This window comes from Dermacentor andersoni, chromosome 1 (genome assembly GCF_023375885.2).
Source record: "Dermacentor andersoni chromosome 1, qqDerAnde1_hic_scaffold, whole genome shotgun sequence".
Taxonomy (NCBI): domain Eukaryota; kingdom Metazoa; phylum Arthropoda; class Arachnida; order Ixodida; family Ixodidae; genus Dermacentor; species Dermacentor andersoni.
This window is the reverse complement of record NC_092814.1, coordinates 400,617,778-400,644,625: the sequence shown is the minus strand read 5'-3', so window position 1 is coordinate 400,644,625 and position 26,848 is coordinate 400,617,778. Positions and strand designations below refer to the sequence as shown.

The 26,848-nt window shown below is 43.0% G+C and overlaps 1 protein-coding gene across 5 annotated transcripts in view; it reads left to right on the top strand.

Moving 5' to 3' along the window:
* Positions 1 to 26,848, top strand: part of LOC129381795 (uncharacterized) — a 162,613-nt gene that overhangs the window by 71,174 nt on the left and 64,591 nt on the right. The window contains exon 2 of one of the 5 annotated variants that reach the window (XM_055064953.2): positions 2,512 to 3,855. The exons of the other annotated variants lie outside the window; for them this stretch is intronic. Coding sequence (XP_054920928.2) covers positions 2,779 to 3,792 — 1,014 coding nt within the window. The 5' untranslated portion in view covers positions 2,512 to 2,778 and the 3' untranslated portion in view covers positions 3,793 to 3,855. Of the gene's footprint in view, positions 1 to 2,511; positions 3,856 to 26,848 lie in introns of those variants that run through there. 5 annotated transcript variants of the gene reach the window in all.

The window sequence follows — 26,848 nt, the reverse complement described above, 5'->3', positions numbered from 1 at the left end:
GAAAACTAAGAAAATCTCAAATATAAAGAAATTTGGGAAATAAAAAAAATGGACAAACGCAAGAAAACATACACACATTTACAAACAGACGCGGGTAAAGGTATTATAGGAGCGCGTTGACAAGCTGCTGTGCCTACCTTCTCATATGTTTTTTTTTAACCGTTCTCTTAAAGCTGTCTTGGAAATTTTTAATTGCAACATATCACGAGAATCGAAAAGCAGCGCGAAGCTATGTTGTGGGAAACCATATCGAGCGGTGGCAACTCAACTTATGCGTGACTGTGCCACAGCACGCATTCTACAACTTGCGCACGCGGCGAGCACTGGTGGAAAGCAATCAATCGACGGTGCTGCACAATGCTCGGACACCGCCGTTAGACGCTCGGCTGTTTCACTGCTGACAACGATCGTTCACGCTGAGTTGACGGCGACAAGTCTTTGCGTTGGAGGCTTCTTTTGCAAATATTTTCTGTTGCAGACGCTCGTAGGTTTGTTTCATGCACGCACGCTTTTCTCATTTCTCCTGGGAATGGTTTTGCTGCTTCACTTCAACCCGTCCGACGAAAAACGCTGCGACACAGTACACGAACACACCCGCCGCTGACAGTAGGCACCATACTTTGGCAAACGTTCTCGCCGTAACTTCACTCGGGAGCGAAATAAAAAAGACATGGAACAAACAGGCAGGATGTGTGTTTGCAGCGGTCGCCGTGGGATCCTGTTTTCAGGCAAAGCGTAGCGCAACGTCAGCGATGCTCGCTGCAATATTTCTTCGCCGGATCACGGCTTAGAATAAATGCACGCGGCACAAATGCCGCATCGTAAGCTCGCAGTAATATTTCCGGCATGATAGACAATCACAACGAGTTTGGGAATTCATTGTGACGAGGCGTTGACGCACACAGCTGACGCGACTTCGCCCAGTTCGAAGCCCGGGCGGCCATCTTCTCCGACGGCGGGGTCACCGGCCGTCCGGCACATGACGTCGGCCCAGAGGGCGGGCTCATTGGTGGATGGTCGTGTGCAGCCGCCTTGGAGGAGTAAACGCCCCCTTTTTTCTAAAGTTGTATCCGACTATAGGTGCGGTCTTCTCCAGTGCCGATGTGGATAACGCAACGGTATGTCGTCTGCGACGTGTTAAGATGGGCTTGCTTTGACCCAGTGGCAATAGTGCATCAATGCGGGGCAAGCGGCAAAAAAAAAAAGACATAAACCACCCACGAAAAGCAAGAAAACGTGATATCCGTCTGACTGTAAAGGGAATGTTGCACCCACAGTCACATATTCTGCCGTCACGGCAGCATTTACGATTGCGAATTTGTGAGGTGTTTTCTGTGGCACAGAGACTCTAACATTAGTAGAATCGGTACGTCTGTTTTGGAGGCCGCCACAGTTAATGTTGCAGGGGACGAAAACGAAGTTACGCACAACGCAAATTAGTTGCTTTTGAAGAGATGGCGCTTAGAGATTGCTTCTGCAGTGGTAATTGAGGTGATAGCTGGATGAAAAACTGAAATTTGCCAATTTGCTACTCACTTGAAAAGCGTGTCTGGTACAAGCATTTTTAGTAGTCTCAGTTGTGAATTAGGGAAAATAGCGCACCAAGTGTTTTCTTTCGCAAGCGAGCGCATTAACATTCACGCATAATTTAGAGAAGGCAGCAGAAGTGTCCTACCACATAGATGAACGCAAGAAAGCTCCACGATGAATGAGAAAATTTAGCATGCCCTTCCCCTAACTGTCAGCTTCTATGGGATGGCAGCTAAACAAAGCGTATTAAAAAGCTGGACGCCCGATGTTCTAACTAACGCTCTTGTGAACGTATAATGGTTTCCAGCAAGTACGGACGCGAGCACAAGAAGTAGAAACAGACAGGAAAACACTGGACTTACAACTGAAGTTTATTGTGAAAACATTCTACAAATCTCCGCCGCGCATGCGCATACAACCAAGAACAGTAACAAGGTTTGTAGTCAATTGTCAAGAAAAGTTCTACACGTACACAAAAGCGTAGTGACACCCCTCCCCCACAAAGGCAACAACACGCGGATTAACATGATAAATTTAGAAATTGCAGTTCTTTATCATTGATATGAACCGAAGGTTCACTCACACATGTATGCGCGCCCAAAGTTTTCATGCGGAACGCTTCGCCAATTTCTCTGCCCAGTTTGCTGCGTTCTCTCCCCAATTTCACCGCAATTTCTAAATTTATCATGTTAATCCACGTGTTGTTGCCTTTGTGTGGGAGGGGTGTGACTACGCTTTTGTGTACATGTAGAACTTTTGTTGATAATTGACTACAAACCTTGTTACTGTTCTTGGTTGTATGCGCATGCGTGGCGGAGATTTGTAGAATGTTCTCACAATAAACTTCAGTTGTAAGTCCAGCGTTGTCTTGTCTGTTTCTACTTGTGCTCGCGTCCGTACTTGCTGGAAACCATTATACGTTCACCATGTACGACTTGAAACTACTCTACTAACGCTCTTGTGTCCTTTCTTAAATTTCAGTGAACTAGATTCTACCTCGAGGGCCTGCATAATTTCGAAACCAGTCAAGTACCACTATGTGTAAAAAAAAAAAACTGAGCTTCTGTCATGTATAGCACAATATGGTGGGTCGGATGACGCAAATGTAACGGCGACGACATGTCTGCATATGGAGCTACGCGCAGCGGCTAACTCCCGGAGAAGCCTTCATCATTTTGAAATAAGAATTTCGTGTAGCTATCTCCTGCCGCCAGATCCTTGGCCTATGCCCCATAGTGGGTGCGAGCCATGACAGAGGTCCATCATCACCATAATCATCACAAGCCATACAGCTCCGAGGCGGGCGACTGCTCGCCGTGTCCTTCGGTGTGGATGGCATATCCTCGAGATGCCAGCATCACCATGGGTGGGCCCCACGGAGGCAGCAGTGAAGCCCTCTCGGCGATTCCCGTGGCTGCTAGTCCGTTGCAGTCGCCACCGGCCATGCGGGGTGACATGCTCGACCGCAGGCGCGTTACGGCTGACGCAATGCGAAGGCGCCAAGCTGGTGAGCGAGAATACGTACGTCAGATCGACAGTGCTTCGCTCGAAGGGAACGAGTCCGCTGTGGAGGACTTCTGGTGTGACGACTCGCGTGAGGTAGTCTTGCTTCGACGAACCATGATGAAGTTGGATCAAGAGATAGGCGAATTCAATGAGCTGTTATCGCTGACATGCCTGAAAGTGCGCGCGCTGAGGGCTGTAGTCCGCTGCATGTCTGTTGAGGTCAAGTGTAGCCGAATTGAAGCTGCCATAAGTATTTCTCGTGCCCGGCGCATTATTGACGACGACTATGGCCTGCCGCGTCAACCGCAAAGGCGCAACCACCAGCCAGCGGATCGCGCTAAGAATCCCACGGAGTTCGCTGTTGACGGCCCAGTGTACGCTGCCTCGACGACCAACATGGCCACCAGTACTCGGCCAGCACGTCATGAAGGCTCATCCGTCACGATGACAGAAGGCAGTGTGACTGGAGGGGAAAGTTGCAGCGGTGCCAAGCCTGCCGGCTCAGCTCTGCGCGGCCCGAGGCGCCTCGTTCCTGCCATGACTGGGAGCGCTCGCTCCGCTGCAACGCGCGGAACTACGCCTTCGGGAAGGTGCACCTTCATGCTCTCGACAATGGACCTCTCGCCAGAGACGAAGCTGACAGGCAGTGAGCACGAAGAAAAAGAGACGGCCCGCTTTCTCACCGACGTGGTGATGCGCCATGGCAGCGGGAACCACGCTTCCCATGGCATCAGCTCGAACAAGGACACTGCCTGATCGGTCAGCAATCACTGTCATATGCTTGCTCAAATAAAACCCAAGCGTAGAAACATCTGGAAAGACAACTACTTCACCTCTCCGCAGTTTTTCCTAATATCTCGCAACTACCAATAATTTCCAGCAAAATGTAATGGTTCCAGTAGGTAGCCATCGACACATTTTGTCTTTGGGCCCAACGCATAAAGCCTGTAACATTTGGATGCTCTCACGCCGTGGGTGCATAGGCAGGAAGGCAATAGGGACTGTAGCATGAAAAACTTGCTGCTGAATGCGGGCGCAATCTACAAGTTGTAGACATGATGATGATGGATTTGATGTTTTGTGGCGCAAGCGTTAAGTATGGCCAAAGAGCGCCAGGTCGGTGTTAATTAGTTGGCAATGAAGTGATGAATTACGGGAAGTCGATGTGGCGTGGCTGTGGGAGGCCTAGAAACAGTCCCGGTATTCTGCGTAACCCATATACATAGTAAAAGAATGGCATTGAGTTGTGGGGTGTAATATGAACATAAAACATGTACTTCGCCAAGATGATACGCTAAGAATAAATTACAGTAGCGCTACTCTTTAGGGCCCTTGGATACAAGGGCCTGGAGAAACGCAATATACTAGATGTAGCTAACGGAGCAGCAGCCTTTGGTAAGGGTTTGTACGATGTAGCTTTTCGACTGATAGTGTGCCGTGTAAGAATGTGATTTAAAATATGTACAACAGATTGGGTGTCGAATAATGGGTTTTGTTCCAAGAAACTCTGCTGGGTGCAATGAGATACGGTGCGATATGCTAATGGACAGCGGTTTTTCCACTCGATTTCTGCTTCCCATCACTCCACAAGAGCATGCATGACGGTCAGCTTTTAAGCACATCTATGATGTGTAGTAGGTTCATCACCAGTCCACAAGAATTTGTGTGTACCGTATGTGTGCTGTAGCCTGAGTCAACAGAAGAGGACATAAATTTTCTTGTAATTCTATTATTGATGGGGACGTGCTTAACTGCGGCTTAATTAGATAAAGCTTATTCGAGGTTTGCGCGTCAATAGTACCTTAATTTCCCCCGAATGAAATGCTTAAAACCTGTCTGAGGAAACAGCTACGGAAGAATTGAAATGATTTGCTGCGCTGAATGTGGCGATTTTATCGGCGAGCGTATTGCTCTCGGTGCGACTGTGCGCAGGATCCCAGCATAATATGATATGTTGAATACATGCATAAACAGTGCACAGGAGTGTGTAAGTGTCAATAAATACAGGTCCTTTTTCTCTTTTGTAGCCACACTAAACCTTGACGACGCTTAGAGCGTCTGTAAATATGATTGCATTTGCTGGCATTGATTATTTGTTTTGTATCAAAGCCGATAATATTGCATAGGCTTCAACCGTAAAGATACTTGTTTGCGCATGCAGAATGCTGGACTCGGAAAATGACAAACCGACTGCTGCATAAGACACGCTGCATAGTACACGAGCTGCCATTGCTACAGCAGTGATAGCTTCGCTGGAAGCATTAAATGGTGCTGTAGAAGTGGGACACACTTTTCTTCACTAAGATTCCTAACACACAGTGAAAAGGGCTCCCTCGGTATGGACCGATTACTGAAGAGTATGCCACAGTACTGACAGTTTACCCTTGTGTAACAAGAATGTTCAAGATTCGAATTTGCTTTCACATAATAGGTGAACCTAGAATATGACCTTTGTAGACGGAGTGACGACTCGTTTGATTCTACGCAGAGGCTTTTACAGGGCTTGACCTGAAAACAGCAGTCGCGAGGCGGATACCTAATTGGTGAACATGGTCACGGATGTTTAGTGTGCTTGGAGTTGCAGAATGCCATACTACAGCACCTTAGTCAAAGTGAAAGCGGACAAGGCTGTCGTGCGAGCTCAAGATGCATTTTCGATCACTACCCCATGTTGTGCGTGAGAGAACCTTAAAGAAGTTCACTATTTTCACACATTTCCGTATTCAGGTATTTTATATAGGGAATAATCATGAGCTTTGAGTCTAAAATGATTCGTAGGCATTTATGCTCGATGCTTACAGAGTGTTACTCTCCCTTTACCGCAATTCATGACAGCGGTGTTAGACCACTTTTTTTAAGAGTGTACGCAAGTACGTTTCTAAGTGTTGATTTTAAACCCATTTTCATCTGCCCATTTGGACAATTTGCTTATTCTAAGGTGCACTTGTCGCTCGCAAATGGTAATATTGAGTAGCAGCTCGACTATCTGCTCTAGAGCCGGGGAAGAAGAAAGCGGCTCACGTGCGTTTAGCGTGAGGAAATAAGAAATCCACTAGGGAAGAGGAGCCAGAATACGCTAGCCCGGTCAGCCTGAGCGGTCGCGCGGTATCCGCCGCACCCGAGATACTGCGGCACCATGGCTCGTCGTCCTAAACAAACCTTGGCACGGCGGCCTCGCGCCGCCTCCCAAAAATTGGTGACACCGGACGACCGAGCCCAGCCATGCCAGCGTCACTGCAGTGACTCTAACAATGCGAAAGTGACGTGGTCTCACGCGGTCTCGCAGGCGTCCCAGTTGTATGGTGTGCGGGAATTCTACATCGCCATGCCTGGCACCTTGTTCATCTAGCTGGACAGCGACTTCGGTATCAACAAGGTTTCCGGCTCCATCTCCCGCACCCCAGCCCAAATTTGTACGACGACTTGTGGGCAGCCGCCCTTGCTCACTACACCACCTCGAGCGCTCAGTCACAAGAGCGCTCGGCATTTGAACCGCCGCGTCATTCCGCGTTTTGTCGTCCCACGTCGCCTGCGTCCACCACACTCCGTCTACCGGACATCCACATTCAGTGCCTGTGTATGTCCTAATGATTCATGCATTCGTGAATGTATTTTCCCTAAGTGCGCTGCTTCACGAAAATTATGAATCGCTAACTGGCCCGCCAGTTTTCATGGTGGTGAACGTCTCAATTAGATTACTGGGATCTCAATCAGTAATCTCGTCATTGATGATAATGATGATCATAAAGCGCCTTCAAGGTAGCAGACTTACCCACAGCGGGGAAAAAGTGTTGTATCATCCTAGGTAACCAAGAGGACAGAATTGCATAGACGAGGCGCGTTGATCGTTGATCTTATTCTTTCCTGTTTTTCTTCATCGGGCGCTCGCCCAGCACAAGCCACCCAATGGCGCTGTCAATTCTGGGGTTTTATGTACCAAAACAACGATATATCCCATACAAAAAATTGCTGAAAGGTTATTGAAATGTAATTGAAACTCAACAATGACCTTGAAAGACCATTGCGGTATTGTTGAAAAATTATTGAGGAAGTTGTTGACAAGTGTTGATAATTGGTCCGCGACATTTTGTCGAAGCATCATTGGGGCTTTTCAATTTGAAAGATCATTGGTGTATTGTTGAAAATATGATGTATTTCAATGTTGAAAGCCAATTGAAGCATTGTTGCAGATATGTTGAGTCTCAAAATTGAAAGCCCATTGAGGTATTATTGAAATGCGTTGTTTGTCAAATTGAAAGCCCATTGAAGGATTGTTGAAAATCTGTTGTCTCAACATTGAATGTCCTTTGAAATATTGGTGCAGCTGTGCTTAAAGTCAATACTCAAATAATGTTCAAAGCCCTTTATGCCCCAGTGTGCACTTAGCAGTGTTTCAAACTGCACTTCTCTTAAAATACTGCTCAGCTGTGTTGTGTTGCATATAATTATCTTTGATGTCACACTGACTTGTTTCTTAGAGGATAGGGGTAAAACCTGAATACAGGCACTTTTGTATTGCAGGTCTCAGTCACCCTGAGTTCAAAAGTATGCTCCTAGATTGCCTGTTATAAACTATATTGTAAAGCTGCTAGCAGTGCTGTTATGCCACTTTTCAATTGTCACTGTGAATGGCCCTTCACGAAATCAACAGTGCTGAACTAATGCAGACAAAAAACATTTTTCTAGGTGAAGTGTTTATTTGTAACCAAACATCTGGGTAGATGTACAACCATTTGTAGTTTGAGAACTTCAGAAATATCTTAAAAACTGTTGCAAAGTACAAACTTCCTGCAGCTTGACACCATAACCAAATTGAATACTGACAGATGTAGTCAATATGGCCTTCAAGTAAACACATTTTCCAAAAGAAATACATCTTAAAAAATAAATACCTAAATATGTAATCTACAAGCAGACTGACATGACTGTAAATTAGAACTCTGACAAAAGGTACTTGCTTTCTCTATTAGGTAGCCAGTGGTACTATAACCATGACAAGATTCACTTGATCCCACAGCACTCAGTGAGACACTGATATGTAGGGTGGTTATCTTTAAGTTTCATAGAATTTGTTAAACACTGGCTGTTGCAGCTAACATAATTCTGTTCCCTGAAAAACTCAAAAAGGATCACTCTGTACAATCCTTATTTGTTGATTGAATGGTGTGCCAATTTCAGTAAACTTTATCTACTTTTGAAACATAGCAATCGCAATAAGTGATGCCATGGGAGCAGTTTATTATGCTGCATTGCTGTTGCATGATCCAGTTGTGTTTTCTGCCATGATAACGTTCCTGTGCAGGTGAATCCATATCCAGCGACTTATTCATATTGACTGCCTCAGATTTTTATATGAAAAAAAAAACAGCTATTAGTGACGTGCTGGAATACTACAAAATTATTCCTTGTGTGAGTTCATTTGAATTTTCCACAAAAATAATGAAAGAATTCACAAAACAATCTGGATTCATGCAAACATGAAAGACAAGAAAAAGATTGTGGGGTTTTACGTGCCAAAACCACTTTCTGATTATGAGGCACGCCGTAGTGGGTGACTACGTAAATTTCGACCACCTGGTGTTCTTTAACGTGCACCTAAATCTAAGTACACGGGTGTTTTCGCATTTCGCCCCCATCGAAATGCGGCTGCCGTAGCCTGGATTCAATCCCGCGACCTCGTGCTCAGCAGCCTAACACCATAGCCACTGAGCAACCACGGCGGGTTGCATGAAAGGCACATTATTGCCATTACCGGTAAGTTTTTGCTGCACTTTAAATTTAAGCGAACTTGTACCTATTAATTCTTACTCGTGTATTTTAGATAGCAAAATAAACCATTTTTACGAAGTTATGTAAAATGCTGTTTTTACTGAAGAACTCTGACAATGGCACACATGCACTTGCAGGTGTGTCATTCAATGCCGAATCGACCAGCGTTTTTTCGACGCCACAGATACAGCTGAAAACATTGACACATGTTTACTGGAGTTCAAAACTCCTTCCCCACTTTAATTTATTTTTGCCAAAAATTTTGTTGCATTTTGGTGACCATTTAGTTTTCCTGCTCAGCTGAGCTAGAGGACATCAATCAGCATTCTTTTTCAAACGCACATTGTATTGGTCAAGGCCTTCAAATGCTGTGCATGGAAACGCGGTGAAGTGATGCGACTGCCAAAATAAAAAAAGTTTCAAATATTTGAATACTTCGAGTGCTTTTGCAACGGACAAAAGTGAGTGAAGTTGCAATGTGTTAATTTTTTTCGTAACCAAAAATTCAGAAGACAGAAATTCAATACAGAATAGGAGCACAGGTGACATAGTATAGCAGAAAAATATTTGAAGCTCTGAAGGTTCAGCTGATGGCCTGTAATGAAACTGTAAAATTCTAAACTTTTGCAAGAAGCTTCATGTTCAAGGTAAAAACAGCTTTGGTAGTTGGCCAAAAATATGTGATACATAATTGGACAGCTCTACATGTCTGCTATGCATGTGTGAAGTTAAAAAAGAAAGCATTATTTTTAAATGCGAAAAACTTTTTTTTTTTAATTTTTGTCAGCACGGGGGTTGGAGAGGGAGGCGGTTCAACTGCAGTAGAGCGTGTTCTTGAAATTTTCCGAGAAAGCGCGTTTGGGTTGAGTTTCACCTTTGAGTTGCCTTCACATGGATGCCTGCAGTTCCTGGACATTTTCATTATTATTGCTGGAACCCAATGACGATGCAAGTAGAAAACAGCTTCATAATTAAAACTGACATCTACACGAGTATTAACAAATTCTTGTGGTGTTGCATGCTACCACTGTTTCAGAGCCGGAACATGCTCATCTATAAAAGTCCTGTGTGCCGTATTCAGTCTGATGCGGTCCGATGTCGTTGGCGACCACTTTTCGCATTCATGTTAAAAAATACGAGTAGAGACTGCAGCACTTGACGTCACCTGCCTTTGTAATGATAAAAAGAGGCAGTCACAGTTTGTTGACTAGTTTTTGTGGCTAATTATATTAACAATCTTTCCTTGCTAGATGACAAGGCTTCATATATTTATGATGTATGTGCAATCCTACAAATGAACATTATAAAAGATAATTCATCGCACTTGAAGAATAATACCTTTTCCTATCGTATCTTGTCACATGCATAGCAGACTGTAGGGCTGTGTAATGATGGGTGACATGTACTTTTGCGCCAGCCACCAAAGCAAGTCTGTTCAGCTTCAACATGAAGCTTTTTGAAAAATATTGACACTTTACAGTTGTTTTAGGTGATCAACTGAACCTCCAAGGCTTCAAATATTTTGCAGCTGTCTCAATTCAACCACGCTGCGATTCCATATTTATTTTCTGCATTCTGTATTTCCCTGCATTCAAAGAAACAAATTCAAACTTTGCAATTTCGGCCGTCCCACAACTTCAGTCACTTGACATGAACATCATCTCAGTATCTGGATCATAGAGTTTCCCTTTGAAAAGAAACATGGATCAGTGCCTTCTAGCTTAGCTGGCCAAGAACAATCAATGTTTGCCAAAATTCGAGAAAAACTTTGGGAAGGAAAATAAATAGGGAGAAGTGGTTCGGAGCTTCAACAAACGCATCGAAATTTTTTCAACTATATCTGCAATGGTAAAAAAAAACGCTGGTTGGTTGCCCTGGAATGACTATGAAAGCAATATTTTCGAAAAATTTTCTCGTCGTACCTGCTTTTGAATATCAAGCAAACTTGAAATGGTTTGGCATAATGGAACAGTTCTTGACAAAACTGGGTGGTTTGGCATGAAATGACTGAATATATTTAAAACAATAATAATAAGGAAACACTATCCTTGCTGGAAATATATCAAAAACTAACATAAGAATGCAGTGAAATATAACAAAGTAGAACACTTGTGTTCTGGATTGAGGAATCCAGTGTGGGCTTCTCAGGAGACTAGCATACTTAACATAAATAAAATTTACATAAAAATGTCAAGACATAGACAGGCACAAAAATTGTACGCTCGTTTGAGAAATGCGAACTGGGCCCTTCAGGAGACTAACAAACATAAACGAACATAAAAATGCAGAGTTACAAAAGCGCAACACTTGTGTTTTGGTTTGAGCTGTCCAACTTGGGCTCTTGAGAGGCTATTGGTCCCATGCGAGAAGCGGGGCCAGAGTTCCTTACATAGGGCATGTTGGTACCTGGAAATTGCGACACGTGAATCCTGCAAAAACAAGCCAGAACAAGTTTTAAAAAGCAACTACCACATGCAAGAGCGTGCCATACAGTATGCCCTCCTTATAATGAAACCGATTAATGTATTTTTCTTGTTTATTCCAACTTTCCGTGGGTACAGCTTCAAAGCATGACCATTTCAATTTATGCAGTGTGGCACAGGGCTCCGCTAAGTGCATCCTCAATGTTATGAATATCCTCAATGTCGAATATATGAAGTTTGCTTGCTTAGAAACAAAATGGTGAAAGAAATCTTCCGTGGTTCCTAAAGAAACCTAAACTACTCACAACGAAAATTATTTTTTGTAACTTTCATGATGAAAATGTGCGGCGCTTCACTGTGCTTTTCCATGCTCTAAATACAATACTGTTATGTCACTAGAATTGAATGTGGCTTCATTTGAAGTTAGGTTTCATGAGTTTACATGCAATTGGAATGTACTTCTCCCCTCACAATGACTTAGGACTTTGTACATTAAAGAAAATACTGCTTACAGAGAAGTGTGTTTTCTGCCTCAACGAGTGAATGATTGTTATAATGAGGATTCTGTGCAGTTGTGCACCAAGCTGCTTAGCATGACACATGCAGAATGTGACAAATGCGAAGAAATGCCTAGTCTCCTAAGAGCCATACACCAGAGTACTGACTTCTTTAACCCTTTGAAGTTGACTCCCGTACATCTGTGGCTGCGATGGAACATTTTGAAAAAATGTGCCTTTTCGGAACAAAGTGTTGCCTAGCATCACACTGGAGGTGCTGCAACCTTCTGGGACTTCAAGGACGTATTCTTGTCGTGCTGTCCTCCCTTGGGTTTCTCGAAAACTGATTTTTCTCTTAGCTCATTGGTGTCTGTCATTTCAGTAGTTTGGGAGTGCTGCCACTTCACCTAGTTTACTACAAAACAAGTTTTTGTGACTTTCCTTACACAAAAAAATTATGCTGCTTTATCCTGCATAAAAAAATAAAACATGTAAAACTGCAAATACTCAAAGGGTTTTGCCGCTTTATTGTTACGTAAAACAATTATTTACCAGTTTTTTTCGAAAAGTCACTCTGAAGAACTTAAATCTACAGTAAAAATATTAGGGATGCGCGAATAGTGAATTTTCAGACCGAACCAAATAATGCCAGAGGCAAATCGAATATTGGATAGCTTCTGAATAATGAACAGATGACATCACAATTAAAGTAAAATGATGTTCACATAAATAGATTCTTAAAGTTAGCAAGTTTCTGTCATTGCATACTATGTTATGAAGACCGGTTTACTAAAAGCACAAATGGTGCTGCAAAAAGTTTCTTCACATGCACAGGACTCTTCAGTAAGCATGAATGATTGCTGTAGAGCCTCTAAAGTGCAGCTACTTAGTAACGTAGCCTGGTCCGCTATTCGTACAAGTTCTCACAGTTTATGTGTATACTTTTTTTTCTAGAAGGTGAAAATTTACTCTACGTTGGCTCAAATTTTGTTTCATTGGTGTTTTTAAATATTCAAATAATATTCGCATTTACAAATAGTGACCATTCAAAGAGCACATCGAATAGGACGTTATTCTATTCGAAAGTTTCGAGTATTTGCACACCACTAAAAATATATTACTCCTAAATTGGAGATATATTCTCCCCCAAAATGTGATCCTCAACGGGCTAAACAAGAGCGACGAGAAAGCCCATTCATCTTTTTGACAAATTTAAGCACATTATCTATTTAGCAATGGTTCATATTTACCCTTTAAACAGGCAAGTGAAATAAGGAAGCAAGAAACAATCCCAACAATTTCAGAATGGGAGTAGTGGGCACGTCCGATGGTCTGCAAGAAGCTTTATGCACTAGTCGCCAAGGGAATATTCTCTAATTTATTTAAGCATATGGGGAAAAGCCACATAAATAATTTTTCATATCTTAAAAAAAATTAAATTGTGGGGTTTTACGTGCCAAAACCACTTTCCGATTATGAGGCACGCCGTAGTGGGGGACTCCGGAAATTTCGACCCTTTATTAAGTGACATAATTATCATATTGTGACAAGCGAATTGCTGAACGCATTGACACAGCCTACTCGGCTAAGATTTTTAGACATGTTGACGATTATGCCATTTTTTTAAAGGGGTTGGAGAGGGAGGCGGTTCAACTGCAGTAGAGCGTGTTCTTGAAATTTTCCGAGAAAGCGCGTTTGGGTTGAGTTTCACCTTTGAGTTGCCTTCACATGGATGCCTGCAGTTCCTGGACATTTTCATTATTATTGCTGGAACCCAATGACGATGCAAGTAGAAAACAGCTTCATAATTAAAACTGACATCTACACGAGTATTAACAAATTCTTGTGGTGTTGCATGCTACCACTGTTTCAGAGCCGGAACATGCTCATCTATAAAAGTCCTGTGTGCCGTATTCAGTCTGATGCGGTCCGATGTCGTTGGCGACCACTTTTCGCATTCATGTTAAAAAATACGAGTAGAGACTGCAGCACTTGACGTCACCTGCCTTTGTAATGATAAAAAGAGGCAGTCACAGTTTGTTGACTAGTTTTTGTGGCTAATTATATTAACAATCTTTCCTTGCTAGATGACAAGGCTTCATATATTTATGATGTATGTGCAATCCTACAAATGAACATTATAAAAGATAATTCATCGCACTTGAAGAATAATACCTTTTCCTATCGTATCTTGTCACATGCATAGCAGACTGTAGGGCTGTGTAATGATGGGTGACATGTACTTTTGCGCCAGCCACCAAAGCAAGTCTGTTCAGCTTCAACATGAAGCTTTTTGAAAAATATTGACACTTTACAGTTGTTTTAGGTGATCAACTGAACCTCCAAGGCTTCAAATATTTTGCAGCTGTCTCAATTCAACCACGCTGCGATTCCATATTTATTTTCTGCATTCTGTATTTCCCTGCATTCAAAGAAACAAATTCAAACTTTGCAATTTCGGCCGTCCCACAACTTCAGTCACTTGACATGAACATCATCTCAGTATCTGGATCATAGAGTTTCCCTTTGAAAAGAAACATGGATCAGTGCCTTCTAGCTTAGCTGGCCAAGAACAATCAATGTTTGCCAAAATTCGAGAAAAACTTTGGGAAGGAAAATAAATAGGGAGAAGTGGTTCGGAGCTTCAACAAACGCATCGAAATTTTTTCAACTATATCTGCAATGGTAAAAAAAAACGCTGGTTGGTTGCCCTGGAATGACTATGAAAGCAATATTTTCGAAAAATTTTCTCGTCGTACCTGCTTTTGAATATCAAGCAAACTTGAAATGGTTTGGCATAATGGAACAGTTCTTGACAAAACTGGGTGGTTTGGCATGAAATGACTGAATATATTTAAAACAATAATAATAAGGAAACACTATCCTTGCTGGAAATATATCAAAAACTAACATAAGAATGCAGTGAAATATAACAAAGTAGAACACTTGTGTTCTGGATTGAGGAATCCAGTGTGGGCTTCTCAGGAGACTAGCATACTTAACATAAATAAAATTTACATAAAAATGTCAAGACATAGACAGGCACAAAAATTGTACGCTCGTTTGAGAAATGCGAACTGGGCCCTTCAGGAGACTAACAAACATAAACGAACATAAAAATGCAGAGTTACAAAAGCGCAACACTTGTGTTTTGGTTTGAGCTGTCCAACTTGGGCTCTTGAGAGGCTATTGGTCCCATGCGAGAAGCGGGGCCAGAGTTCCTTACATAGGGCATGTTGGTACCTGGAAATTGCGACACGTGAATCCTGCAAAAACAAGCCAGAACAAGTTTTAAAAAGCAACTACCACATGCAAGAGCGTGCCATACAGTATGCCCTCCTTATAATGAAACCGATTAATGTATTTTTCTTGTTTATTCCAACTTTCCGTGGGTACAGCTTCAAAGCATGACCATTTCAATTTATGCAGTGTGGCACAGGGCTCCGCTAAGTGCATCCTCAATGTTATGAATATCCTCAATGTCGAATATATGAAGTTTGCTTGCTTAGAAACAAAATGGTGAAAGAAATCTTCCGTGGTTCCTAAAGAAACCTAAACTACTCACAACGAAAATTATTTTTTGTAACTTTCATGATGAAAATGTGCGGCGCTTCACTGTGCTTTTCCATGCTCTAAATACAATACTGTTATGTCACTAGAATTGAATGTGGCTTCATTTGAAGTTAGGTTTCATGAGTTTACATGCAATTGGAATGTACTTCTCCCCTCACAATGACTTAGGACTTTGTACATTAAAGAAAATACTGCTTACAGAGAAGTGTGTTTTCTGCCTCAACGAGTGAATGATTGTTATAATGAGGATTCTGTGCAGTTGTGCACCAAGCTGCTTAGCATGACACATGCAGAATGTGACAAATGCGAAGAAATGCCTAGTCTCCTAAGAGCCATACACCAGAGTACTGACTTCTTTAACCCTTTGAAGTTGACTCCCGTACATCTGTGGCTGCGATGGAACATTTTGAAAAAATGTGCCTTTTCGGAACAAAGTGTTGCCTAGCATCACACTGGAGGTGCTGCAACCTTCTGGGACTTCAAGGACGTATTCTTGTCGTGCTGTCCTCCCTTGGGTTTCTCGAAAACTGATTTTTCTCTTAGCTCATTGGTGTCTGTCATTTCAGTAGTTTGGGAGTGCTGCCACTTCACCTAGTTTACTACAAAACAAGTTTTTGTGACTTTCCTTACACAAAAAAATTATGCTGCTTTATCCTGCATAAAAAAATAAAACATGTAAAACTGCAAATACTCAAAGGGTTTTGCCGCTTTATTGTTACGTAAAACAATTATTTACCAGTTTTTTTCGAAAAGTCACTCTGAAGAACTTAAATCTACAGTAAAAATATTAGGGATGCGCGAATAGTGAATTTTCAGACCGAACCAAATAATGCCAGAGGCAAATCGAATATTGGATAGCTTCTGAATAATGAACAGATGACATCACAATTAAAGTAAAATGATGTTCACATAAATAGATTCTTAAAGTTAGCAAGTTTCTGTCATTGCATACTATGTTATGAAGACCGGTTTACTAAAAGCACAAATGGTGCTGCAAAAAGTTTCTTCACATGCACAGGACTCTTCAGTAAGCATGAATGATTGCTGTAGAGCCTCTAAAGTGCAGCTACTTAGTAACGTAGCCTGGTCCGCTATTCGTACAAGTTCTCACAGTTTATGTGTATACTTTTTTTTCTAGAAGGTGAAAATTTACTCTACGTTGGCTCAAATTTTGTTTCATTGGTGTTTTTAAATATTCAAATAATATTCGCATTTACAAATAGTGACCATTCAAAGAGCACATCGAATAGGACGTTATTCTATTCGAAAGTTTCGAGTATTTGCACACCACTAAAATTATATTACTCCTAAATTGGAGATATATTCTCCCCCAAAATGTGATCCTCAACGGGCTAAACAAGAGCGACGAGAAAGCCCATTCATCTTTTTGACAAATTTAAGCACATTATCTATTTAGCAATGGTTCATATTTACCCTTTAAACAGGCAAGTGAAATAAGGAAGCAAGAAACAATCCCAACAATTTCAGAATGGGAGTAGTGGGCACGTCCGATGGTCTGCAAGAAGCTTTATGCACTAGTCGCCAAGGGAATATTCTCTAATTTATTTAAGCATATGGGGAAAAGCCACATAAATAATTTTTCATATCTTAAAAAAAATTAAATTGTGGGGGTTTTACGTGCCAAAACCACTTTCCGATTATGAGGCACGCCGTAGTGGGGGACTCCGGAAATTTCGACCCTTTATTAAGTGACATAATTATCATATTGTGACAAGCGAATTGCTGAACGCATTGACACAGCCTACTCGGCTAAGATTTTTAGACATGTTGACGATTATGCCATTTTTTTAAAGGGGTTGGAGAGGGAGGCGGTTCAACTGCAGTAGAGCGTGTTCTTGAAATTTTCCGAGAAAGCGCGTTTGGGTTGAGTTTCACCTTTGAGTTGCCTTCACATGGATGCCTGCAGTTCCTGGACATTTTCATTATTATTGCTGGAACCCAATGACGATGCAAGTAGAAAACAGCTTCATAATTAAAACTGACATCTACACGAGTATTAACAAATTCTTGTGGTGTTGCATGCTACCACTGTTTCAGAGCCGGAACATGCTCATCTATAAAAGTCCTGTGTGCCGTATTCAGTCTGATGCGGTCCGATGTCGTTGGCGACCACTTTTCGCATTCATGTTAAAAAATACGAGTAGAGACTGCAGCACTTGACGTCACCTGCCTTTGTAATGATAAAAAGAGGCAGTCACAGTTTGTTGACTAGTTTTTGTGGCTAATTATATTAACAATCTTTCCTTGCTAGATGACAAGGCTTCATATATTTATGATGTATGTGCAATCCTACAAATGAACATTATAAAAGATAATTCATCGCACTTGAAGAATAATACCTTTTCCTATCGTATCTTGTCACATGCATAGCAGACTGTAGGGCTGTGTAATGATGGGTGACATGTACTTTTGCGCCAGCCACCAAAGCAAGTCTGTTCAGCTTCAACATGAAGCTTTTTGAAAAATATTGACACTTTACAGTTGTTTTAGGTGATCAACTGAACCTCCAAGGCTTCAAATATTTTGCAGCTGTCTCAATTCAACCACGCTGCGATTCCATATTTATTTTCTGCATTCTGTATTTCCCTGCATTCAAAGAAACAAATTCAAACTTTGCAATTTCGGCCGTCCCACAACTTCAGTCACTTGACATGAACATCATCTCAGTATCTGGATCATAGAGTTTCCCTTTGAAAAGAAACATGGATCAGTGCCTTCTAGCTTAGCTGGCCAAGAACAATCAATGTTTGCCAAAATTCGAGAAAAACTTTGGGAAGGAAAATAAATAGGGAGAAGTGGTTCGGAGCTTCAACAAACGCATCGAAATTTTTTCAACTATATCTGCAATGGTAAAAAAAAACGCTGGTTGGTTGCCCTGGAATGACTATGAAAGCAATATTTTCGAAAAATTTTCTCGTCGTACCTGCTTTTGAATATCAAGCAAACTTGAAATGGTTTGGCATAATGGAACAGTTCTTGACAAAACTGGGTGGTTTGGCATGAAATGACTGAATATATTTAAAACAATAATAATAAGGAAACACTATCCTTGCTGGAAATATATCAAAAACTAACATAAGAATGCAGTGAAATATAACAAAGTAGAACACTTGTGTTCTGGATTGAGGAATCCAGTGTGGGCTTCTCAGGAGACTAGCATACTTAACATAAATAAAATTTACATAAAAATGTCAAGACATAGACAGGCACAAAAATTGTACGCTCGTTTGAGAAATGCGAACTGGGCCCTTCAGGAGACTAACAAACATAAACGAACATAAAAATGCAGAGTTACAAAAGCGCAACACTTGTGTTTTGGTTTGAGCTGTCCAACTTGGGCTCTTGAGAGGCTATTGGTCCCATGCGAGAAGCGGGGCCAGAGTTCCTTACATAGGGCATGTTGGTACCTGGAAATTGCGACACGTGAATCCTGCAAAAACAAGCCAGAACAAGTTTTAAAAAGCAACTACCACATGCAAGAGCGTGCCATACAGTATGCCCTCCTTATAATGAAACCGATTAATGTATTTTTCTTGTTTATTCCAACTTTCCGTGGGTACAGCTTCAAAGCATGACCATTTCAATTTATGCAGTGTGGCACAGGGCTCCGCTAAGTGCATCCTCAATGTTATGAATATCCTCAATGTCGAATATATGAAGTTTGCTTGCTTAGAAACAAAATGGTGAAAGAAATCTTCCGTGGTTCCTAAAGAAACCTAAACTACTCACAACGAAAATTATTTTTTGTAACTTTCATGATGAAAATGTGCGGCGCTTCACTGTGCTTTTCCATGCTCTAAATACAATACTGTTATGTCACTAGAATTGAATGTGGCTTCATTTGAAGTTAGGTTTCATGAGTTTACATGCAATTGGAATGTACTTCTCCCCTCACAATGACTTAGGACTTTGTACATTAAAGAAAATACTGCTTACAGAGAAGTGTGTTTTCTGCCTCAACGAGTGAATGATTGTTATAATGAGGATTCTGTGCAGTTGTGCACCAAGCTGCTTAGCATGACACATGCAGAATGTGACAAATGCGAAGAAATGCCTAGTCTCCTAAGAGCCATACACCAGAGTACTGACTTCTTTAACCCTTTGAAGTTGACTCCCGTACATCTGTGGCTGCGATGGAACATTTTGAAAAAATGTGCCTTTTCGGAACAAAGTGTTGCCTAGCATCACACTGGAGGTGCTGCAACCTTCTGGGACTTCAAGGACGTATTCTTGTCGTGCTGTCCTCCCTTGGGTTTCTCGAAAACTGATTTTTCTCTTAGCTCATTGGTGTCTGTCATTTCAGTAGTTTGGGAGTGCTGCCACTTCACCTAGTTTACTACAAAACAAGTTTTTGTGACTTTCCTTACACAAAAAAATTATGCTGCTTTATCCTGCATAAAAAAATAAAACATGTAAAACTGCAAATACTCAAAGGGTTTTGCCGCTTTATTGTTACGTAAAACAATTATTTACCAGTTTTTTTCGAAAAGTCACTCTGAAGAACTTAAATCTACAGTAAAAATATTAGGGATGCGCGAATAGTGAATTTTCAGACCGAACCAAATAATGCCAGAGGCAAATCGAATATTGGATAGCTTCTGAATAATGAACAGATGACATCACAATTAAAGTAAAATGATGTTCACATAAATAGATTCTTAAAGTTAGCAAGTTTCTGTCATTGCATACTATGTTATGAAGACCGGTTTACTAAAAGCACAAATGGTGCTGCAAAAAGTTTCTTCACATGCACAGGACTCTTCAGTAAGCATGAATGATTGCTGTAGAGCCTCTAAAGTGCAGCTACTTAGTAACGTAACCTGGTCCGCTATTCGTACAAGTTCTCACAGTTTATGTGTATACTTTTTTTTCTAGAAGGTGAAAATTTACTCTACGTTGGCTCAAATTTTGTTTCATTGGTGTTTTTAAATATTCAAATAATATTCGCATTTACAAATAGTGACCATTCAAAGAGCACATCGAATAGGACGTTATTCTATTCGAAAGTTTCGAGTATTTGCACACCACTAAAAATATATTACTCCTAAATTGGAGATATATTCTCCCCCAAAATGTGATCCTCAACGGGCTAAACAAGAGCGACGAGAAAGCCCATTCATCTTTTTGACAAATTTAAGCACATTATCTATTTAGCAATGGTTCATATTTACCCTTTAAACAGGCAAGTGAAATAAGGAAGCAAGAAACAATCCCAACAATTTCAGAATGGGAGTAGTGGGCACGTCCGATGGTCTGCAAGAAGCTTTATGCACTAGTCGCCAAGGGAATATTCTCTAATTTATTTAAGCATATGGGGAAAAGCCACATAAATAATTTTTCATATCTTAAAAAAAATTAAATTGTGGGGTTTTACGTGCCAAAACCACTTTCCGATTATGAGGCACGCCGTAGTGGGGGACTCCGGAAATTTCGACCCTTTATTAAGTGACATAATTATCATATTGTGACAAGCGAATTGCTGAACGCATTGACACAGCCTACTCGGCTAAGATTTTTAGACATGTTGACGATTATGCCATTTTTTTAAAGGGGTTGGAGAGGGAGGCGGTTCAACTGCAGTAGAGCGTGTTCTTGAAATTTTCCGAGAAAGCGCGTTTGGGTTGAGTTTCACCTTTGAGTTGCCTTCACATGGATGCCTGCAGTTCCTGGACATTTTCATTATTATTGCTGGAACCCATGCGTGCTGGAGGTATCAGCCTCGATCAAAAAAAGGTATTTTAAACTACCAGTCTGCTCATTCGTAGCTTGTAAAAAGGGGAATTGCAAAAAACTGCCTGCGTGCTGCTCTTGATATGTCCTGCCAGCATGAAATGCAACATTGCGTGTTCTTACAGTTGCAACGACTGCACAGTGCAGGATTTCAGCATGATATGGTCACCTCGGTGCTAGAAACCCTTGCCAAGGAAGCGCGGGGCCCATCAGAGCTCCGCCCAAGCGTAGAGCCGCAACGTCGTAGACCTGTTGCCATCCCGTACTACCACCAAATCTCCCACCGCCTCAAAAAGGTGGCGAAAAAATGTGAAGTACCGGTGGTTTTCACGGCGCCCAAAAACTGGCGGGTATGTGCAACATGGTGCAGGGTAAGAAAAAAAGAAATGAATGTGGTATCAAGCACGTCGACAGGTTCGTCCAATGCAGAATAGGGGTAGTGTACCAGATACCTCTCTCTTGTGGCAATAGGCACATAGGGCAGACGGGACTCTGCCTAAACGTCAGACTGCAGGAGCACCGCGCAGGAGTAGGAGGATTGGCGGGGGGCGGCAAACTGGCTGACCATTGTCGCCACTGTCGTAATTGCACGCCTAGGTTCCGCGACACTAAAGTCTTGAAGATGTTTGCGTCACAACTGAGCCGAGAAATCTATGAAGCTTACTGAGTAAAAATGCAATCTGGGAGCTGCGTAAGCAGCTCTTCAGTGTCATTGAGCGATAAAGAGTTCAAATATTTACAAGCGAATTTGTGGCACTCACGCCCGCATGCCAACGTCGAGTGATGGCTGTCTGATGATTAGCAAGTGTGGTTATGATACTTGTATAAATGTGGGATTTCCCGGAGTAAATCTTAGATGAAGTTGCGCGCCTGTCTTGTGTGTTCCTTCTTTGTCTCTTGTTTTTGTGCGGTTACATGATGCATTCCAAATGGTAGGCTATTGTAGCACACAACTGCACACACGGGCTACTTGAAAATTGTTTGTTATGCCCATGGCAAGTTGATAATTTTATATACAAAATGTAAATGTAAAAATGCAATGGGAAAGGATATGTGGTACTTGCCTTTAACAGAGCTGACCCTGGTGGTATCAAGAGTCTCTTAAACCCCTTGGTTTTATTTCCAAAGAGCAAATGGCCCATGAGCTCCTCCTCTGTGAACATATGGCGAAGCAAGGCCATTGCAAACTTTCCTGGGCCACCATGGCATGGCATGGTAAGCCGTGCCAGGATGACATTCTCAATGTGCACTCCTCCAAACTATGTGAACCTGCATGTTTAAGCAAATGTTAGCAAAGCAGTTTTAAGCCTTTCAAGCACATTTACACAACGTCCCTACTGCATATAAATCACAACAGTAGCTGTTGCAGATCTAGAATGCTAAACTTACTTTACTTCTTACTAGCTTCTCACGCTGTCTGGATGCCACGTGTTTCAGAAAAACAAGGATTTATCCAGCCCAAACAAGAAAAATAAGTAAACCAAATTATCCAAATCATCTAGTATTATTAAAGGTGATTTGCATTCTTAGGATACTTCATATTTTCGGGTGTTTGTCTCTATTTTCCAACCCATTTGTGTAAATGGGTAGCCCATGGTCTAATGGGAAGAGATTGGGCTGCTATGTTTGTTGAGGGAAGTGGGCTCATAATGAACTGTCCGAACAGCTTGGGTCACTAGGTATGTGACCCTGGGCATGTGCGTCTTTTCAATGAATCTCTTTCACGCCATCTTGCGCAACTGCAGCTGCTTGTGTTAGCAAGCAGCATTAGGAGCTCGACGAGGGACATGACTGTCGATTGTTACTAAGATTACCACTACACAACAGGTTTGCTTGCTGAGCTCCAGAAATAATATGCGAGATTCCACTCCACTGTATGAAATTTACATAACCTGCGAAGATAGTATGTGCCCACCACCACCTCATCAATTAAATTAATCGACTCGCAAAGCACAGGCTGCACAAGATCACGGAGTGAACTCAGAAGTTTGTGGACAGTCAGTTGATGTCCATGTCAGGGACCTCTAGGGAGACTCGGTCATTTTCACGATGTCCGTGATCGTGCCCTGACACATTCTATTACAATACTGTGTGTCACGTTGTGCCACCGCTCTAATAGTCATCACGTATCACCCTTAATTAAAATATAAGTACACACTTATATGTACTGTTTATGAAATCTTTATGGATAATACTTTGAGCATGAGTTTTTCAGAGATAATGAATGCTACAGCCTAAAGGCGCACTGAAGAACAATCTAATTAATTAAATTGTGGCGCTTTACGTGCCAAGACGACAATCTGATCTTGAGGCACGCCATAGTGGGGAAATCCGGATTAATTTTGACCACCTCAGGCTGCACCGTACATGGGCAGTTTCGCATTTCACCTCCATGAAAATGCGGTTGTTTGATCCTGTGACCTTGTGCTTAGCAGCACTGTGCCAACGCCACTAAGCAACCACGGCATTAAAGCACTAAAAAAAAATAATTTCACATGTATCTGTAAATGACCTTCCTACAATTCAAGAGATTCACTCGTACTGTGACAAGAGGCTGAGTAAACTAAAAGGCGCAAGATGACAGATTGGTGGCACTGCTGCCTTGAAGTCGCCACACCAGCTTGCAGTGACCTCATGGATTTTGATTATGTCTGTTCAGGTGTAGCATTTTTTTAAAAACAAAGATGTTCTTCATCGTATTCCAAAAAGCCAAAACCCAAAATAAAAAGCGTCAGGAACTTTTACTGAACCAATACAACGCAAGTTTTAAATATACTTGACATCTACGATGGGACAATGAGGTGTCAGCACAAAGATTTTGGGGCGATACTCATAAAATTGAACTTTGAGCTTTATTTTCTCTAATAATCAACCAACTACCAAGAAGTTAACAGAATTAGACACAAAAATGATGTTTTTTTTAAATTTTAAATTGATTTAGGGGTCATTAGTGTCCCCTATGCACAAAACAAGGTGTTGCGGCCTCACGGTCCCACAGCAGCAGCCACACACCCTTTCCCGTTTTTCACTTGTTAAAAACCTTATCGCGGAGTGTGTGGGAAAGGGAAGTTGTGCGAGGGTGCGCAACCGAGCCGTAGAGGCTGGACGAACACAAAAATAAAGACAGTTGTTGCTTGTTCTTCAGGGACGCATCACTGGCTTCTATTTGCTGATTTCCAGCCGCGCTCACGTCCCCCACAACATTGGTGACCGAGACGAGCAGCAAGTGCTATGGACATACCTCAAAGCACCGAAATTCCGACACTCTCCGGCGTCGACGTCAAACTGCCTCCGTTTTGGACTGATGACCCTGCATTGTGGTTCATTCAGGTAGAATCACAATTCGCTGCACGGTGCATCACAGCAGATTCCACGAAATACCATTATGTGATGAGCAGTCTGCTCCCATCAACCACCAGCGAAATTCGAGACCTGTTGCTTTCCCCACGAGCCGACAACGTTTACGAGGCGTTGAAGGCGGCAACACTCATTCGCAGGATCACGCCCCCGAAAGCCAACGGCTACAACAGCTTCTCCATGAAGCCAACCTCGGCGACAGAACGCCAAGCCCACTGTTGCGTCATATGCAGCAATTATTGGGCAGCAAAGAGGATGGACTTGACAGCCTGCTGCTCCGAGAAATACTTCTACAGACATTCGCTCCGAACGTCAGAATGGTCATGACTGCCTCAAATGAGAACGATCTATCCAAGCTGGCTGAGTTAGCCGACAAGCTCATGGAGGTAGCTCCCACATCTGTCGCGGCCGTCACAAGTGTACTATCTCCACATGAACAGTTTCGAGAGATGAAGAATGAAATCTTGTGTCCCCTGGATTCCGTGGCCGCCCTCCATACCGCGTCACGGTCAACCAGTCAGAGTGCTCTGCAGTCGCCTATGAAACGCCAAAAACTATGTTGGTACCACCGCAAGTTCGGCTACGCTGCACGCAAATGCGTACCACCCTGCGAGCTCTTGGGAAAGGCCCCGGGGATGCGCTGAGGGCGACCAGCGTTTCTGCCATGCAAGAACGTCGCTCATCAGCCTTTTTCCTAATCGACCACAGCAGCGGTTCCCACTTTCTCGTCGACACAGGTGCCGAAGTGAGCGTAGTCCTGCATTGTCCGCGGACCGCAAGCGCCCGAACACATCGCCTTTGCAAGCAGTCAACAACACGGCCATCGCCTCGTACGGAAATTGCTCCTTCACTGTCAGTCTGGGCCTGCAGAGAACGCTACGATGGATTTTCATAGTAGCCGACGTGAAATTCACCAATCTCGGAGCGGATTTTCTGTGCCACTTTGGACTGTTAGTCAACGTGCGTAACCGGAGGTTACAGGACCCTGTGTCACAAAGCGATGTAAAAGGCCAGCCTTCAAGACATACCACGCTCAGCCCCACGCTTATCAAACCAGCAGGCCCTTTTCGCTTCACTTCCATACTGAGCGAATATTCTGACCTGACACACCAGCGCCAAGTCGGATCCCCAGTAAAACACGGCGTGTTTAACCACATCACTACTACTGGACCACTGTTCACGCTCGACCACGTCGATTGTCGCCTGAGAAACTGGTGGTTGCACGACAGGAATTCGACCATATGTCGGAGTTGGGTATCATCCAAGCCTTTTCCAGTCCTTGGGCATCTCCCCATTCACATGGTTCCTAAGCGATCATCGAGTGACTGGCGTCCTTGCGAGGACTATCGAGCGCTGAAAGCGTCACAACGCCCGACAAGTACCCCGTGCCACATATTCACGACGTACTGGCAGGTCTGCATGGGGCAAAACGTTTTTCAAAAATTGATCTCGTGCGGGCATACCACCAGATACCTGTGTCACCGGAAGGCGTCCCCAAGACTGCTATCGCTGCACTCTTTGGTCTATTCGAGTTCCTGCGCATGCCATTCGGCCTTCGCAACGCGGGTCAAACGTTCCAAAGGTTTATTGACGGTGTTCTACGGGCCTCAGTTTTTGTGACGCCTACCTCGACGACTTGATTATGGCGAGCACCGCCCCAGAAGAGCATGAAGAGCACCTGCGGATGTTTTTTCGGTGCCTATCTGAGCACGGTGCTATCGTTAACGCGGCCAAGAGTGAACTCGGTGTGCCTGAGTTATCATTTCTGGGCCACATCATTTCGAGCTCGGCAGTACGGCCACACCCATCTAAAGTGCAGGCCGTAAAAGATTTTCCACTGTCAACCACGAAGCGCGAACTACGTGAATTTCTCGGATTGCTAAAGTTGTAGCGCCGCTGTGTGCCTAAATGCACCCATATCATACAACCGCTTCACGGACTGCTCAAGGCAACGCAAGGATCTTTAAATGAACTTCCTTGGTGCCAAGAAGCGAAAAAGGCTTTCAACCAAAGCAAGCAGGCCTTGGCAAATGCGGCTCTCCTGGCATACCCACGGCCAGGTATTCCCCAGTGTTTAATGGTCGACCCTTCAGAAATAGCCATCGGCGCCGTGTTGCAGCAGCTGAGTGACCGCACATGGAAGCCAACTGCACTCTTCTCGAGGAAGCTGACACCAACTGAGCGCCTCTACAGCACCTTCAGGCGCGAACTGCTGGCCGTCTACTCGAGTATACGCAACTTCCGCCATTTCTTGGAAGGCGTCGAGTTCTTCGTTGTAACCGACCATAAGCCGCTGACCTATGCTCTCCGCTCTATGAGTTCGGATGTTGGCACGCACACGGCCCGTGAACTTCGGCAACTGGCATACATCTCCGAGTTCACGACAGACATCCGCCACGTGAAATGGTGCGAGAAAGTCGTTGCCGACGCCCTGTCGCAGAG